The sequence below is a fragment of the Mustela nivalis genome (genome assembly GCF_964662115.1).
Source record: "Mustela nivalis genome assembly, chromosome: X".
NCBI classification, from domain to species: Eukaryota; Metazoa; Chordata; class Mammalia; order Carnivora; family Mustelidae; genus Mustela; species Mustela nivalis.
Genome location: NC_139040.1, coordinates 15248832 through 15265506, shown reverse-complemented (window position 1 = coordinate 15265506; position 16675 = coordinate 15248832). Strand labels below are relative to the sequence as shown.

Below are 16675 nucleotides of genomic sequence, written 5' to 3'. Positions count from 1 at the left end.
AGAGAGAGAGAGATGGGTCCTTCGAGGTTTGGGGTTTAATCAAGTGAGTGCTGTGAAAATGCAGAGAGGGGCGGATGAGTATAGGGTACCAGGAAAAGTGTTACTAAGATGTGGCTGAGAAACGAAGTGAGGAAGGGAGAGGACTGGTTGTTTGAGGGAAGGGTTGAGGGTTCTTTGGATGGGAGGTCCCAGGGAGATGGAGGTGGGGTAGCGATCCAAGGGGGATAGATAAACATGAGGCATGGAAGCAGAGAGTGTGATTAGAGAGGGGGATATTTGAATTAGTAGTTTCCAAAAGGAATATTTTTAAAAACTACTTCCGAATGAAGTTTCTGCCAAAAGGAGTACCAGGAATATTTTTAAAATTACAACTCTAAGTAGGATCTCTATTAGAAAATAAGGTATTACTGAAATGCCATCCTGTCGTGTTTCAGTCTTCTGGGAATGAACTTCAGGCAAAAAAAGAGAAAACCCTATTAATAAGAGAAGAACCCTAGCTGAAGACTCCCATGAGATCAGTCCCTTCATATCCCGCTAGTCTTTGAGAAACTTTGGAGCTGTCAACTGGCTTGATCTACTATACTTATCCAGAAATGAGGCTAAATATTCTCTATATGTTGAGTCTGTCAGGAATTCAGGTTCCTCAATGCAAAAGCCTACCAGGAATATTGACTTTTAGCAGGAAAGAGCTGTCCTCTTGCCAGCTCTATTAGTTAGGATATAGGCTTGATGCTATGTGACAAGGACCCAAATTAACCAAGGTTTAAACAAGATAGACATTTCTTTCTTTCTTGTGTCAAAGTCTGAACTAGTGTGGCAGCTCAGGGACCCAAGCAGCCTTCTTGCAACCATCCTTCAGGAGTTGCCCTTCTTCTTAGGGGCCAGCATGGCTCTCCCCTGTGTCTGCCAATCCCTTTAAGGACATGATCCAGAATAGCCACACATCACTTCCACTTAACATCCATTGGGTTACACATACCTGCAGGAGAAGCTGGGAATTCTGTTCTTTATCTAGGTGACTGTGTATGCAGATGAAAATTAGAGGTGAAAGTGAGGAGGGTCTGCTGCTAGAGAGGAAAGGAGGGATATATACTGGGGATATAACTAGAAGTCACTGCCACATTGGCCCATGTGTTTTGTTGTTCTTTTTTTTTCTTTTTTTTCTTTTTTTAGGGACTCACTATTTTTGATAACCTTTGCATTCTAGACTAGTTTTAGAAATAAAGAAAAATTGTGAAGATAATATAGAAGGTTCTCCTATACCCCATAGCCAGGTTCCCCTGTTATTAACTTTTCACGTTAGCATGGTACACTCATCACAATTAATGAACCAGTATTGACACATTATCGTTACCTGAAGCTTGTCCTGACACATTATCGTTGCCTGAAGCTTGTCCTTCACGCAGATTCTCAAGAGTTTTTCCCTAATGGCCTTTTTCTAGTCTAAAATCCCATCCAAGATGCCACAGTTCATTTAGTTGTCATGCCTCCTTAGGTCCCAGTTGACTGTGACAGTTTCACAGACTTCTTTTTGATGGTCCTTGATAGTTTTGAAGGGCTGCTACAGAATGTGTCACGACTAGAATTCCTGATGTGTTCCCCATGATTAGACTGGGGTTGTGCATTATTTGGGAGGAAGATGCAGAAGTAAGATGCCATTCTCATCACATTATATCAAGGGCATATACTCATTAGCATGTGAATAATGATGGTATTAGCATTCATCACTTGACCGAGATAGTGTTTATTAGGTTGCACCACTGTAAAGTCATTCATTTTTTTCCCTTTCTCTATTGTCCCACTTGGAAGGGTGTCACCATCCACAGCAGGAAGTTAGGTTCCACTTTCTCAAGGACAGAGTATCTACAAAATTATTTAGAATTCTTTGTATGGAGGACTTACCTATTCTTCTACATTTGTTGTTTTATTTTCATTTATATCAGTATGGACTCACTGGAATTTATTTTATACTTCGGATTATAATACATTACTACATTTAAAAATATTGTTGCCCAAACTGTTCCAGCTTTGGCCATCAGGAGCTCGTTCAGTGGGTACTTTGCTCCTTTGGCACACTCCCATCGTTGTGTGTTTCGAAATTTTTTCTGAGCACTGCCTTACTTTCTAGGGAAGATGCTTCATGCTCATCTTGTGTATTTCCTGTTCCAACGTCAAATCAACATTTTCCCAAGGATCCCTGGTTCCTTTTATTGGGGAATGGTATTAGAAACCAAGATCTAAGCTGTGAGTGTGTTCAGTGTTACTGGGGTGTCCTGGCTTCTAGGCACCCTCAGCTGACACTGGGAGGAAAGATGTATGTATGTACTAGCTCCTGTATGCACATATACCTATATGTGTGTATGTAATCATCCATATTGCTATTAATCTAAGCATAAGTTCATACTGATGTCTCTAACTCTAATCCATTACCACACGCATCATCCTGGCCTCCTCCTCTTGATGATCCATGAATTCCCATTCCAATAGTGAGAAATCTGGCTCCCACTGTCCACCATCCCATTCCCTTAATTGTTCCAGCATACGTAGGAGCATCAGAATCGTTAACCAGTACTCCCCATGGGAAACAACCTGACCAACAAGCCCATGATGCCTTTGTGCAGTTCCTTTTGCCTTTAGTCTTACAGACTCTGTCCACTTCCAAAGTTACTCCGGTCAACACTCTTTACTCCACCTAGTTTGTTTTTTCTCCTCCCCCAGCTTCCCCTACCTTGTCTTGTTTTGTGTCTTAAATGCTCCTTTTTATCCCTTTTAGAAAATGGGGTGGAGACTGTATCATAAAAATTGTAATTGCAAAGCAGGAGTGTCTACACAGCTAAGTGGGCAAAAAGACATGAGGATTGGTTTGTAGTTCAAACCAGTCTGCATTCCCATTAAGACTTCCTTTTGAAGCAGTGGGGATATGGTAGACTTGGAGGAACACACCTGGGCCAGTAGGAAAATCAATGGTAGGAGGGGTTAGAGCTGCCCGTCTGTTTGTTCCAAGGAAGCAAGGGCAAGTTTAGCCAGTATTACTCTCCCTCCCACCAACACTGACTTAAATTAAGATGACTTAACCTATTACATTAATAATCTTACAGTTATTCCAAAGAAGATCAGCTTTTAAAAATGTTTCTATTCATCTAATGAATTTCCTATATGTTAGAGCTGTCCAAGTTGGTACCAGTTAGCCATATGTAATTATTTAAATTTAAGTTAATTTAAATGAAATAAAACTGAAAGTTTAGTTCCTCATCACACAAGTCACATTCAGACACTCACCGTGTTGGGGGCAGATACGGAATATTTTTTGTCATGGCAGAAAGTTCCATTAGACAGCACTCTGTTAGCAAAAGCAAAAGACTGTTAGAGACTGAACTTTTTTTTAAAAAGGTTTTATTTATTTGAGAGAGAGAGCGTGGGGTTGGGGTTGGAGGGACGTGCACAGGGCTCAGTCTCATGACCCAGAGATCATGACCTGAGCCAAAAATCCAGAGATGCTTAACTGACTGAGCCACCCAGGCACCCCAGAGACTAAGCTGCTGAAGATAGCCTTTCCCCATCTTGAGTGTGTAGTCTAGATAATATTAATAGTAAAATGAAATTAGCCTTAACCTATTAATTTTAGATTGCTATTTTCTTGGGAAGAGCGGCTAATATTTACCCCTTGTCCCTCTTACTTAATTTGGGTAGAAGAAGTAAGATTGGATCAAATTTTCAGCACATGATGATGTTTGCTGGTAAGTTGGAACTTTCCCTCTTGGCCCATTCCACGGAACCACTCACAACACATATGCTAGCTTGATTTTAAACAGGAATGATGTACTAGTAATATGACTCCCTTAAACATTGAAGTTGCAACCTCCAGTAGAAAATTCTTTTTATAGTGTCCCGTTCCCTTCTGTCAGAATTTTTTTCTGTTTTCAAATTCCTGGTTCAGAAATACGTCACATGTTGTAAAGAAGATAAGGATTCATGTATTTTCACACAGAAACCTGTGTGTGAGGGTTTATGGCAGTCGTAGTCATAATTGCCAAAACCTGGAAATAGCCTAGTGGGTGAACCAGTAGGCACACCGTAGGATGTCCATGAGGCCATGGGGTGCTCCTTAGCACTGGAATGCCCAACTGGGGATACATACGCACAGTGCCTGAGAGGCATTGCGCTGCGTGAGAAAGAAGCCAGTCTCAAAGGGTTCCATTCTCAAAAAGACAAAAGCACAGTGGTGGAGAACAGCTCAGGGGTTTGGCAGGGTGACAGAGAGGTGCAACTAGAAAGATGTAGTACCAAGGAATTTGTACCAAGGATGTAGTACCAAAGATGTAGTACCAAGGACACACGCCTCTAGCCACTGTCCACACTGTCCCACTTTTTGGGACTGCACGCCCAAAAAGAGTGGATGTCACTGCGTGTAAGTTTAAAAATAAAATTCAAAATACTGCTAAAGGGTCAGCACATGTTAGGATCCTCTACTCATTCTCTGTATCTGTATATACTTTTGTGTGTTAGTATATATTACGTATTTGTTCACATGCTTCTGAGTTCTTAGAATGTGCCTTACTTCTCTGAATTTCTGAAGCTCACGTTAGTAGTGAGTTACTGAAGAAAGCCTCTTTCGTTCCCTTCCAGGCCTCCGTGGCGCGATGGCATTTGCCTTGGCCATTCGCGATACTGCCACTTACGCACGGCAAATGATGTTCAGCACCACACTTCTGATCGTGTTTTTTACCGTGTGGGTATTTGGCGGTGGTACCACTGCCATGCTTTCATGCTTGCATATAAGGTAGGTAGTGCCTGGGAAGCTCATTTTCATATTAAATTCTAATTTAGGGTTTTTTTTTCTTTCCATTATGAGAAAAGTTTAAGCTTTGACAAATGTATAATGTTTTATTCTTCCCTTCTAGAAATTATGTAACCTGTAGTACAGAGAAAATCGGAAATGTGCAAAAGAAAGTTAAAAACCATTGTTTACACTTTGAGGGATGTCCGTCCAGATCTCTTGCTATGCATTAACATGTATTTTTAACAGAAAGGGGCAATGCTGCAAGTATTCTTGTAAAGCAATTTGTAAACGTAATTATAGCGTGGGCATTTATGTTAGGAAGTGTATTTACATCAGAACTTCATGGCTGCATACACCATAATTTATGTAACCAAATCCCTATCTTTGGGTCTTTGCATTATTTCTTGGATTTTTCTGTTACCATTACCATTTGAGGATTTTGCTCTTAAGTGTTACCATTAACAGCACGAGCATACATAAATGTACACACCACTGTGCCCTTGTTCGATTATTTCCTTAGGATACATTCCTAGGAGTGGCATTGCTTGGTCAAAGGATATGCCTATATTTAAGGCTTTTGATCCATATCACCTGACCAGATAGAAAATGTTTCTTCTCATCTGTAGCATATAAGACAGTCCAGTTTATTCCAATCCTAATCAGATAGCTAGATGTTATCCTTCTCTCTCAACTTTATGATCAGCACTGTCTCTAACCTGACAGTCCAAGGCCAAGATTGCAAGGTCTTAGTGTTAAATTCATACTAGTTAATGTATTCAGTTGGAAAGCTCCCTGTCTCTCAGGAGTACTGCATTGTTTCCATGGATACAGCAGCCTGTGTTGCTAAAGCTTTTGTAGATTTTAGTTCTGTGTTTGGCTGAAACTTCATAGACCTTCTGCTGAGCCTCTAGAATGTGTAGGGTTCATTAGAGAAAACAGTATTTCATGTTTTATAGAATCTGTTCTCTACTTTTTCCATTCTATTATGCCTTTCCCTTAGACATTCTAGAGACTAGCCTGCCCTAAATCACACTTTGAATGTTATCATTGTCTTTATTTCTTTTTACTTTTCAAAATCCTTTCTTACCATTTCTGTGCTATTATTGTATATAATTGCAAATAATGTTCTTCTAATCCAGATCATTACTTCAGGGAGGACCTGGCATTTGTTGAGCACCTACTATGTGCTGGGCATTGGGCTAAGTACATTTCATGTATTCATCTAATCACAATAGCTCCATTTTACAAGTGAGGAAATAGTGGCTTTAAAAGTTTCTAAGTTGTTCAAGGTCATACAGAGAAGTCACAGACAGAGGAGCCTCGGGTCTCACCTCATTTCTTGTAGAACGTGCTGCATCAAGAAATGAAGGTGTTCACTTTTGGAAGGATTAAACTCCTTTCTTGCCTTAAGAGCTTGTAAATGAAGATTCGTCCTTATTCTACTGAGAAGAACAAAATTCCATATAAGATAATTTATGAAAAGTAATGCTCTTCGGTAGAGTCTCAGCATTTCCTTGGACTCAGTTCTCTTTCCTAACAACTCTCCACACAAAATACCCATGCCTACCACTGCCCCCTGAAAAAAAACCCACCTAGAGTTGAATCCTCCTCACCAGATTTGCAAGCCCTTCGGTGCCATCTTGCCTGTCCTGGAGCATAATTTGGCACTTACTTACATGCATTGCCTTACAATCTTAGGTTAGTTCTTACTGTGCTTGGTTGGGGCTTTTTGGCCTCTTTGTGAGCAGGGGCTGGATTTTAAGTTTCCTTTCCCTCCCCCCAGATTTGTCTAGTACAATTTTGAAGCTGCTGAGAAGTCCTTAAATTTAAGATTCATGCAGACCAAGTTTTGACTTCGAGTTCTTGCTCCTTCATTCTCCAATTCTGTGGTCTTGGGCAAATTCTTAACTCTTCTTATGCCTCAGGTTCCTCATTTGTAACATGTGGGTAATAGTACCTGCCTCCTTGAGGGTTGCTGTAAGGATTCAGTGAGCTAATGTCTGTAGAGCTCTTGGTACAGCATTTCCAATGTACCTTTTATTCATTCATTTGATTAATACCAATTGATCGCCAGCCACGTGCCAAGCACTATTTTAGGCCCTGACTTCATGGTTCTCAATGGAGGGCTGCAGTTTGGCAATGTCTGGAGACATTTTTGATTGTCACAAAGAGACAGGGCTGCTCCTGGCATCTGGTTCGCAGAGGCCAAGGATGCCTCTAAACATCCTATAGGACACCGAGCAGCACCCCCACAGCAAAGAATTGTCTGGACCAAAATATCAGTAATGCAAAGGGTAAAAGACCCTGCTCTGGAGAGATACAGTGGTAGCAGTAATATAGAAAAGTCTACATGTTAGTAAGAGAACACAGACAATAAGCCAGCAAACAAATATAGGAAGAAAACAATTTAGTGCTGTGATGACAAACACAATACTGTGAGAGCGACTGGGGATAGAGTGACTTTTATATGCAGAGGTCAGGTAAGGTCTCTCTGAGGTTCCACTGGAGCTCAGTGTAACTGAATGACAAGAGATTATGAGTTAAACAGTGAGCAGAAAGAAGAATGGTCCAGGCAGTGGGGAACAGAAGTGCAAAGGCCCTGAGGCAAGAGAAAACTTTGCCTGTTTAATAAACTGAGGGGAAAAAAAGCCCACATAGCTGGAATATAGTGATTGAAGGGTGGGCAGGAGCTGAGATGGGCAAGATCCTACAGGGGCAAGGGTTGGCAAGTGTGTCCTGAAAAGGGCCAGATAGTAAATATTCTAGGCTTTGCTGGCCGTATGGTCTCTGTCTCAACTACTCAACTCTAGCGTGAAAGCAGCCATAGATAATGAGTAAATCCCTTGGATTGGCTGTGTTCCATCAAAACAGGAGGCATACCGGATGGGGCCTGTGAGCCGTAGTTCGAGGAGCTCTGCTATCTGGCCTTGTAGGATGTGGGGAGTTTGGATTTTAAAATCCAATTGGAAATCTTCTAGGATTTTAAAGCAAGGGAGTGACATGATCTCTTGGACCATAAGAAAGGATTGCTCCAGCTGTTGTGCAGACAAAGGCTCCTCAGTGAGCTAGAGCCAGCCAGCCAGCTCTTCCTGCGTCCTTTCACGTAGCTTGTGACAGTCACACTTGGCTCCCTGTCATTTCCCGCACAGACTTGGCACTTCTCGGTCTCCGAGCCTTTGCTCATACTGTTTCCTCTGCCTGGACTTCTCCTTCACCCTCACCGCCCCCCCCCCAGGAAATAGCACAGCTCAGACGCCTCCTCCCTTTGCCCTGTTCTGTCGGACCCCCTCTTCCCTTTGCTTAACGTGGCCATGGCTGTTACAGCACTTCTGTCGGCCAGTCTTGTAATGGCCGAAGAGCCGACTGTCCAGTGGGGGTGAGATGAGGCATCAGATGCTTTTAAACTCTCTAGCTACATTTCTCATTTAATCCTTGCATCAACTCTGTGTGGTGGATATGGTCCCCATTTTCCAGGTATAAAATTGGGGTTCATCAGGCTGCATAGCCAAGTTCACCCAGCTAGAAAGGAGCTGAGGCCAGACTGGAGCCTGGCCTTCCCCAGAGGCAAAGCCCCTGGGGATTGCGCTCTAGTTGTGTCTGTGCCCCCCACTAGTCTGTGAGCTCCTTGAGGGCAGGTGCTGTGTCTCATTCATGTCTATGCCCTGTGCCTAGCACAGTGCCTGGCAGATAATAATTGCTCTATAAATGTTTATTACACTGAACTGGCTTCCAGTAACATTCCAAGTATTACAAATGTGCTATCGCCAAGACCACTAGATGTCACTTTAGATGCACAAATGTGTCTAGAGTTCAATACGGCTAAGAAGGTATTAAACAGCTTCTGGCCATTTAACAAAGACAAGATGAGCCTTTGAATTATGAATCTGGTCATGGCCATCTGTTTTCAAGCACTTGACCATGATTCACTCGCCTTCCAGATGAGGTCTTGCATCATTTTCCTCCCTTTAGTGTATTCATTTTCTGGGATGCTACTGCTACAGCTACTCACACTGCTATTTTTTTTGTGTTGTCTGTAGTAGTGACCTTAATCGATAAACATTTGAGCACCTATTGTGTATCAGGTACTGTGCTAGACTCTGGGGCTACAGAGATGAATTGAGACATGGCCTTTACCCTCAAGGAACTCACAGTCTATTTGGGGAGACTGACAGGTAAATAATTATACTCTACTGTGTATTACTATAGAGGAAAAAAGTATTATTATAGAGGAATCTAGAAAGTGCTGTAGGACAGAGGAAAGAATGGTTCCAGCTGCAGGGGTCTCAGAATGGTTCTTTTGGAGCCTACCAAAAGACTAGGAAACACATGAGGGACAGTGCATTTCAGATAGAGGGCAAAGGCACAGAGGCTCGGGAGAGTATGGGTCTGGGGACAGGTTTCGGTGGGGATGGCTAATACAGGGTATATAGAAGAGAATGAGGGGAAATGAGGGTGGAAAGCTAGGTTGGAGTGGCAGGCGTCACTAGTCTTAGAGTCCTCGGTGCCACCCAAAGGGCTTTAGGCTTGGCCCTCTGGGTTATAAGCCACCCTCAAAGTCTTTTGCCAAGTGAGTTCTGTACTTTAGACAGCTCACTCGAGGGGGTATCCTGGCAGTCAGACAACCTTATAGCCAATTGCGACAGACCTCATGAGTCACGGTGAGGCCTGAGCTTGAGCTGTTGGAATGGAAAGGAGAGAAGGATGTGAGAAACAGGGTAGAGAAAGAACAGACAGAGTTGGTGGGAGCTGCTGTTGCGAGAGAGGAGTCCAAGAGAGCTTCCTAATGAAGCTGTTCCCTGGGATACGGAAAGGAATTTTAAGCAGATGAAAGATAATTATGAAGAAGCCAGGCTAATATCTGTCCATTAGCCTGTGAAAACAACTGTAACTGGGCCCTCTCTTCAGTCATCATAACAGAATGTTGCCATGAGAGCTGAGAGGTCCGCAAACACGCAGCTCCCTCCTGGAACTGCGCCGTGCCGGCCTCGTGTTTGGAACTACCCAGTGGTTCCTATCCAGCCTCCAGTGCCCTGCCATTCAGTGAAGAGAATGTTATTTTTCTGAAACTGGTAAGTGGGATTGCAGGAAGAGAATCATTAGTAGACCCTGCCTGCCTCGGGATCCAAGCTGTTGCTAAGGAAAGTGGCAGGAGCCAAAAATCTACACCAACAACCAGAGAGAAGCAAGAAAAGAGTCACCATTCCATAGCTTGCGTGTTGGGGAAAGTAGCAGCCTGACACGGCGCACAGGGGACTAGACCTCATTTTGGCCTCAGGATCTCATTTGCCTTTTGTGTTTCTCCTTTAGGGTTGGTGTTGATTCCGACCAAGAGCACTTGGTAAATATGCGTTTATGTTGTCTCTAGCGTTCCTGTCGAATGTGCAGCCACTCGGAAAGAAATGGCCTACCGTACACTTCATGCCACTGTTATTTAGACTCTGTCCTGTTTGCACCAGTTTTTAACTGACATCATTCCTGGCTTTTCTCACTGCTTGATAGGGACAAAACCAAATTTTAGACAACATATGGTTATCGGGGGTGACAGCTCTCCTGTCTGTGGGCCGGCCTGGGTTTGGCCGTGGAGCGAAACAGTCCCTTAAGCACTCCTAGTTTTCAAGTGGCGGCTCTGGCACATGGAGCCTTTTTCCACTCTGGTTTGCGCATGAAGGCTTGTCTCTGATGTCAGCTCCACTCCAGCTGCTCTTCCTGTGTAACTCTCAAATTGGATGACCAGCAGCTGCCCTTGAGAACCACCTAGAAGCTTTGCGGTCCTTAGCCAGTCTTCCCTGGCTGGTCAGGAAAATGTACTTTCTCTTCCCGTGCCTCTACCTTGGCCAGGTCTCCTTGCTTAATTTTAGGTGTCTTTTTTTCACTTGTTCCTCTGAACCTGACCCTGGTAGGTGCCTTCTCTAGACTGGCCACCCATTTCTGGTGTTTTCCATCTGCTTTTTCATGGTTTCTGAGCACCACTGAATACGTGACTCCATCCTAGACATTAGATGGGAAATCACAGAAATAATGTTTTGAAAGATGGAAAGTCTCTCTTCCAAAACACATTCTTTTTCTTGTCTGAAACAAGCGGTGGTCTGTTTGTCTTCTGGGTGGTTCAAAAAAAAAATTCTCAGATTCATTTCCTAAATGCTAATTTTGTTAGCTGTTGAGTGACAAGTGTGTATGTAATACAGTAAGTACTTGCCTCTTTTGTGGTCCAAACCAGACTAGTTTAGTTTCATGGGCTTGAAATACTTGTGCAAACCAGGCTGGACAAATCCCCATGATGCCGAGCTGCTGGGGTAGTTTCTAAGGGGTAGTAGTTCCTCAGGCCTCCATCCCCGTGTCCCAACAAGAATCAAATATCATACGATTCACCAGACCAGCGCTTGGTCATGGTACACGTAAGTCTCCCCCTGCTATGTCCCCTCACAGAGGAGAGATGGGAAAAAGAAAACCAGGTAGGTGAGTACCACCTGTGAGATACAGAAAAAAAAAAACAAAACATTTTTCCCTTGCCTTCAAAACCCTGTGGGTGTCTTGCTTTGTTGCATCATGTAGTCAGTATTTTGAGTGTCCACTGGGAAGCAGAGAGGAACGTGTTAGGAAGCATGGAATATGTGGGGGTTAGAGGTATAGGTGTTTATGTAGAGAGGGGATCATGAGATTTATAGACCCATTGCTCTTCAAAACACAGAGACATACAAACCTTTGTGTACCAGTGTGAATGGAAGTGCAGGTGTTTTTCAGCTCCTGTAAACCCATGCAGTATTCTCAAACATTCTTACTTTGTGTATGTTTGGATACATGTTGAGAGAAAAATTTACTTATTTATTTTGAAGATCATGAAAGACAGGAAAGAACCAAAACCCAGAATCTAAACTCTGTGTCCTTCAGAAAGCCTGGGACCGTGGAACATCCATGCTAGAAAGGGCCTTTGAGATTCTTCACCCCTCACGCTGTGTACACAAAAAAATCCAGGCTCAGGGAGGGTAAGGGACATGTCCAACTAGTTCATGTCAGAGCTGACAGGAACCAGATCACCTAACTGCCCCACTGCTGACTGTACCGCATTACAAATAAGGACCCAGTTTGTTTTTGGAAGCTATTTTAAAAGAGGCCTCCTTGCTTTGTTAGTTTTCCCTTCTAGCCAGTCAGGCTTACCATGGAATCTTTCTGCTTGCTTTCATTTTGCTAGTGTTCTAAGAACATAGCATCTTTGCAGAAGCCCGTTACTTTTGGGACCCATAACAACTCCCAAAGATAGGGATGTCAATGTGATGTTTTCTGTTAAGATGCAATTCACATTGTGGATGTAAGTCTTGCAGATTTAAGGGCGAATTATCACACATTGATTTTTTTTTTTAAATGACAGTAGACTCATAAATCAGCAGGCAGCCTGAGTAATAGAGGTATTCAGAAAAACATTTCAGTTCCGTATTCCAAAGCTGCAGTATACAAGCTATTAAATGTCTAATGCTACCCGTGATAGAGAGTATCTTGTGTGAAGTAGGCTATATTTCCAAGTCTAAAAAGAAATCGTTCTAAATAAATGTGTTTTTTTATCTTGGTATATGGATTTATTTCTTTATTATCTGTTTGCCAGGGTATCCCTGAAAATGAGAGAAGAACCACCAAAGCCGAGAGTGCCTGGCTTTTCCGGATATGGTACAACTTTGACCATAAGTATCCTTAACTGAGGGGAGAAATGGTAGTGTGAACATGGCCAGTTACAATTTAATGGGATGGCTGTTTTGACTATTCCCTTCCTGAAGTGGGCTACAAAACCTACCTTTGGTCTTCCTTTTCCCCTTCAGTGTGGTGGATGGAGAAGGTTATGAGAGACAGTCCCCACAAATAAATCCCTCTGAAAACCCATGAGCCAGCAGGGGGCGGTTAGTGCAGAAGGTAGCTGTGTGATGGGCCTCAGGAGCCCTTATGGGACACTTTATGGAGCAGTCGCTGTCTTTTACCTAATTCAGTGAATCTTGCAAAAGGTTATTTGCCAGTCCTTGTCAGTGTGCTGGGATAAAAGAGGAAAGGCTGCCTCAGGGAAAAGCATGCAGATGAGATGAAAACAGAGTCATATTAGATACCGCAGTAGCCAGTGGTGGGTTTGCTTTTCCCTGACCTGCCAGGACACTAGAAGATTTGCCTATCCACTCAAGGTGCCAGTGTTTCATTGTTTGCCAAATCTCTGTCTTCTATTATAAGTGTTCCTCATAGTGCTGCTTTGGGTTGTGTTATGTTCTATAACCTGTTTAAATCATGCCTTTCAGAAAATACTTTATCCCTTACTATTTATTAAAATCAATTTCTTAGGGGCACCTGGGTGGCTCAGTGGGTTAAGCCTCTGCCTTCGGCTCGGGTCATGATCTCAGGATCCTGGGATCGAGCCCCACGTCGGGCTCTCTGCTCAGCGGGAGGCCTGCTTCCCCCTCTCTCTGCCTGCCTCTCTGCCTACCTGTGATCTCTCTCTCTCTATGTCAAATAAATCTTTAAAAAAAAATCAATTTCTTAGGGGCACCTGGGTGGCTCAGTGGGTTAAGCATCTGCCTTCAGCTCAGGTCATGGTGCCTGGGTCCTGGGATCGAGTCGGCCATCGAGCTCCCTGCTCAGCGGGGAGCCTGCTTCCCCCTTTCCCTCTGCCCCTGCTTGTGCGTGAGCATGCTGTCTCATGCTGTCTCTCTCTCTGTGTGTGTCAAATACATAAAATCTTTTTTAAAAAAATCAATTTCTTATTTGAAAATTGAACTGGGAAAAGGGAGCATGCAGTTCTTTTAGGCTGAGGCTTATTAGTAAATGAATCAAAACCCGGTTTATGTTCCACCAAAGCCAGTTTGGGAAAACCATGTAAAAAATGGTTCCCTCGCTTTCGACTTGCTGATGAAAGCTTTGTGTATTTAAGAAGAATGCACTTGGCACTTATCATTAGAAGCTACTACTTACTATATTCCATTTGCTAGATTTTTACAATCACTTTTTCTAAGTACTCAAAATGAAAATACTCTATGGAAACAAGAACGCAAGCATATCTGTGGTATTGTATTAAGCCTCCCAGTAGGGAGAGAGATCCTGCCTCTTTAAAATTGTTTAATGATTATGTCATTACTTGTGGCTCCATTATCAGCATTTTGGGTATAAGCCACTCCCATATCTCTTGGGGCTTTTTCTTCCCTCTGATTTAACAAAAATTGTTTAATGTTTCCTGCATAAAATGTTTTGCACATTTTCTGCATAATGCATGTATGAAACAACTAAATAATCCTGATATAGAGAAAGCACAGAATAATAGCTTATTTTTCTGTATATTTTTATAGAAGCAAACACCAAGATTTGAAGCAGTACTGCTAGACTAAGACATGGTAATTTTTTTTTTTTTTTGAGAGAGAGAGAGAGAGAGCTAGGGCAGGGAGGGGTGGGGGCAGGAGGAGAGGGAGAGAGAGAGAATCTTAAGCTGCCTCCATGCCCAGCACAGAGCCTGACGTGGGGCTCAGTCTCCCGACCTGAGGTCATAACCTGAGCTAAAACTCAGAGTCAGGCGCTTAGCCAACTGAGCCCACCCAGGTACCCCCAAACCCAGTAATTTTTATAGCTAGTGCCCTAGTAGAATTAATCATTCATGATTCTGGATTTCAGGTCCTTTGGGTAGCCAGATTGTTATAATTGAGATACAACTGAAATAATATACCCAAATCTTAAGCTTGCGACCTGTGTATATAGCTGTGTGCTTGCTACCCTTGTAAAGATACAAAGAACATCTCCTGCATCCCCGAAGCTGCCCGTGTCTCGTACAGTCAGTAGTGCCTTTCCTGCCCCTCCTCCCTCCACAAAGGGCACCACTGTTCTGCTTGCTGGCAGATGGATTAGTTTTTCCTGGTTTTGATCTCCATATAAATGGGATCATGTATTGCATATTATTTTATGTCTTACTTTTTTTCACTTAGCAACCTGCAATTTGTCTGTATCATTGCATATACCAATAATTCGTTCTTTTTCATTGCTGTGTGGTGTTCCAACGTGCAAATATATTACAGGTCTGTTGGTTTCTTTGTTTCCAACCATTCTACTGTTTGATAAACATTTGGGTTGTTCCCAGCTTTTGGCTATTACGAACAAAGTTAAAAGTCCACATATGCATCTCTTAGTGACCGTCAGCACTCATTTCTCTTGGGTATATACCTAGGGGAAAATCTTCAGGCAAGTGTATTGTTCGGCTTTCATAGATGCTGCCAACCAGTTTTCCAGCGTGGTCGTAACCAACTTACATTCCTACCAGCAACTTCAGGGAGTCCCCCTTGTTCCGATCTGCACCAAAACTTGATATTTAATCAATCTTTGAAATTGTAGCCATTTCCATGGACGCCTAGTGACACCAGATGTGGTATAATTTGCATTTCTCTGATGGCCAGTTAGATCAAGCATTCCTTCATATGTTTATTGGCTATTTGGACTTCATTTTTTATGAAGTGTGTTTAGTTCTGTTTAGTTCCTTTGCCCATTGTTTAATTGATTTGGCTTACCTTTTTCGTATTGACTTGTAGTTCTTTCTGTGTTCCTGAAATGAGTTCTCTGTTGGTTGTATGTACTATGAATATCTTCCCCCAGTCTTTAGCTCACCTTTTCATTTTCTTAATCCTGTCTTGTAAGGAATAGAAATTCTTCATTTTAATGAGGTTTATCTTACTAGTCTTTTCTTTTGGTGGTTTTGTGTCTTGATAATGCTTTTATATTTCATATCCCAAGATCCTATGTTTTCTCCTAGAAGTGTAATTGTTTTAGCTATCACATTGAAGATTTTGACCCACCACAAAATAATTTTTGTGTATGGTGTGAGATATGGGTCAACACCTACTTTTTTCCCATATGAGTATACAATTAACCCCGCACCATTTATTGAAAATGCCGTCCTTAACCCACTGAATTGGAATGGAGCCTTTGTTGTAAATCACTTGGCCATATGAGTGGAGGTCTGTTTCTGGACTTTCTTCTCTCTTTTTTTTTTTTCACATCAATACCACACTCTATTAATGATTATACTTTGTAATAAATTCTGCTGTCCATTAGGGGAAGTTCTCTAGGTTTGTTATTCCTTAGTATTGCCTTAGCTATTCTAGGTTCATTGCATCTTCATCTAAATTTTGGAAACAGCTTGCCACTTTCCACACACACACACACACACACACACACACACATGCACACGCATACACACTCTCACTCACTCATCCATTCACCAAAAAAAACCTGCTGGTAATTCTCTTGGGTTTGTATTAAATCAATAGATGAATTTGGAGAGAACTGATGTCTTAACAATATTGAGTCTCCTAATCTAATAACACAGTATATCCTTCCCTTTCTTTAGATCTTTAATTTCTCTCATTAACGCTTTATAGTTTTCATTGACCAGTCTTGCATATCTTTTATTGTATTTACCATCCCTAAGTATTTGATGCTATTGCAAAAGGTACTTATTTTCTACTTGTTTGCTCTTAATATATAGATCTATAATGGGGTTTTTATATATTGACCTTGTATCCAGCAGTCTTGTCACGTTTGCTGATTATTAGCGAATAGTTTATAGATCCTTTTGTATTTACTGCTTATAAAATCAAGTGAAAAATAATGTATCCTTTTTTCTTTTCTAACACCTTACTTTTTTTAATGTCTTACTACACTGGCTGGTCCTCTCCAGTACAATGTTGAGTATAAGTGATGATAGTGGACATTTTTGTCTTATCCTGACCTCAGGAGGAAAATTTTCAATATTTCACCATTTAGTATGATGTTAACTATAGGTTGTTGAGATAGCTTTTGTCAGGTTAAGGATATCCTCTTTTATTTCTAGTCTCCTGAGAGATTTTAGCATGAACAGGCATTGAATATTATCAGATGCTCTTTCTGCAT

The 16675-nt window shown here is 42.1% G+C and overlaps 1 protein-coding gene across 5 annotated transcripts in view; it reads left to right on the top strand.

Moving 5' to 3' along the window:
• Window positions 1–16675, top strand: part of SLC9A6 (solute carrier family 9 member A6) — a 58441-nt gene that overhangs the window by 33543 nt on the left and 8223 nt on the right. For 3 of the 5 annotated variants that reach the window (XM_082716981.1, XM_082716980.1, XM_082716978.1), the window contains 4 exons: window positions 3626–3737; window positions 4627–4780; window positions 10088–10118; window positions 12378–12457. In XM_082716981.1, the coding sequence (XP_082573107.1) occupies window positions 3626–3737; window positions 4627–4780; window positions 10088–10118; window positions 12378–12457 (377 nt within the window). Of the gene's footprint in view, window positions 1–3625; window positions 3738–4626; window positions 4781–8862; window positions 8953–10087; window positions 10119–12377; window positions 12458–16675 lie in introns of all 5 variants that reach the window. The other 2 variants (XM_082716979.1, XM_082716977.1) reach the window with 1 other exon arrangement.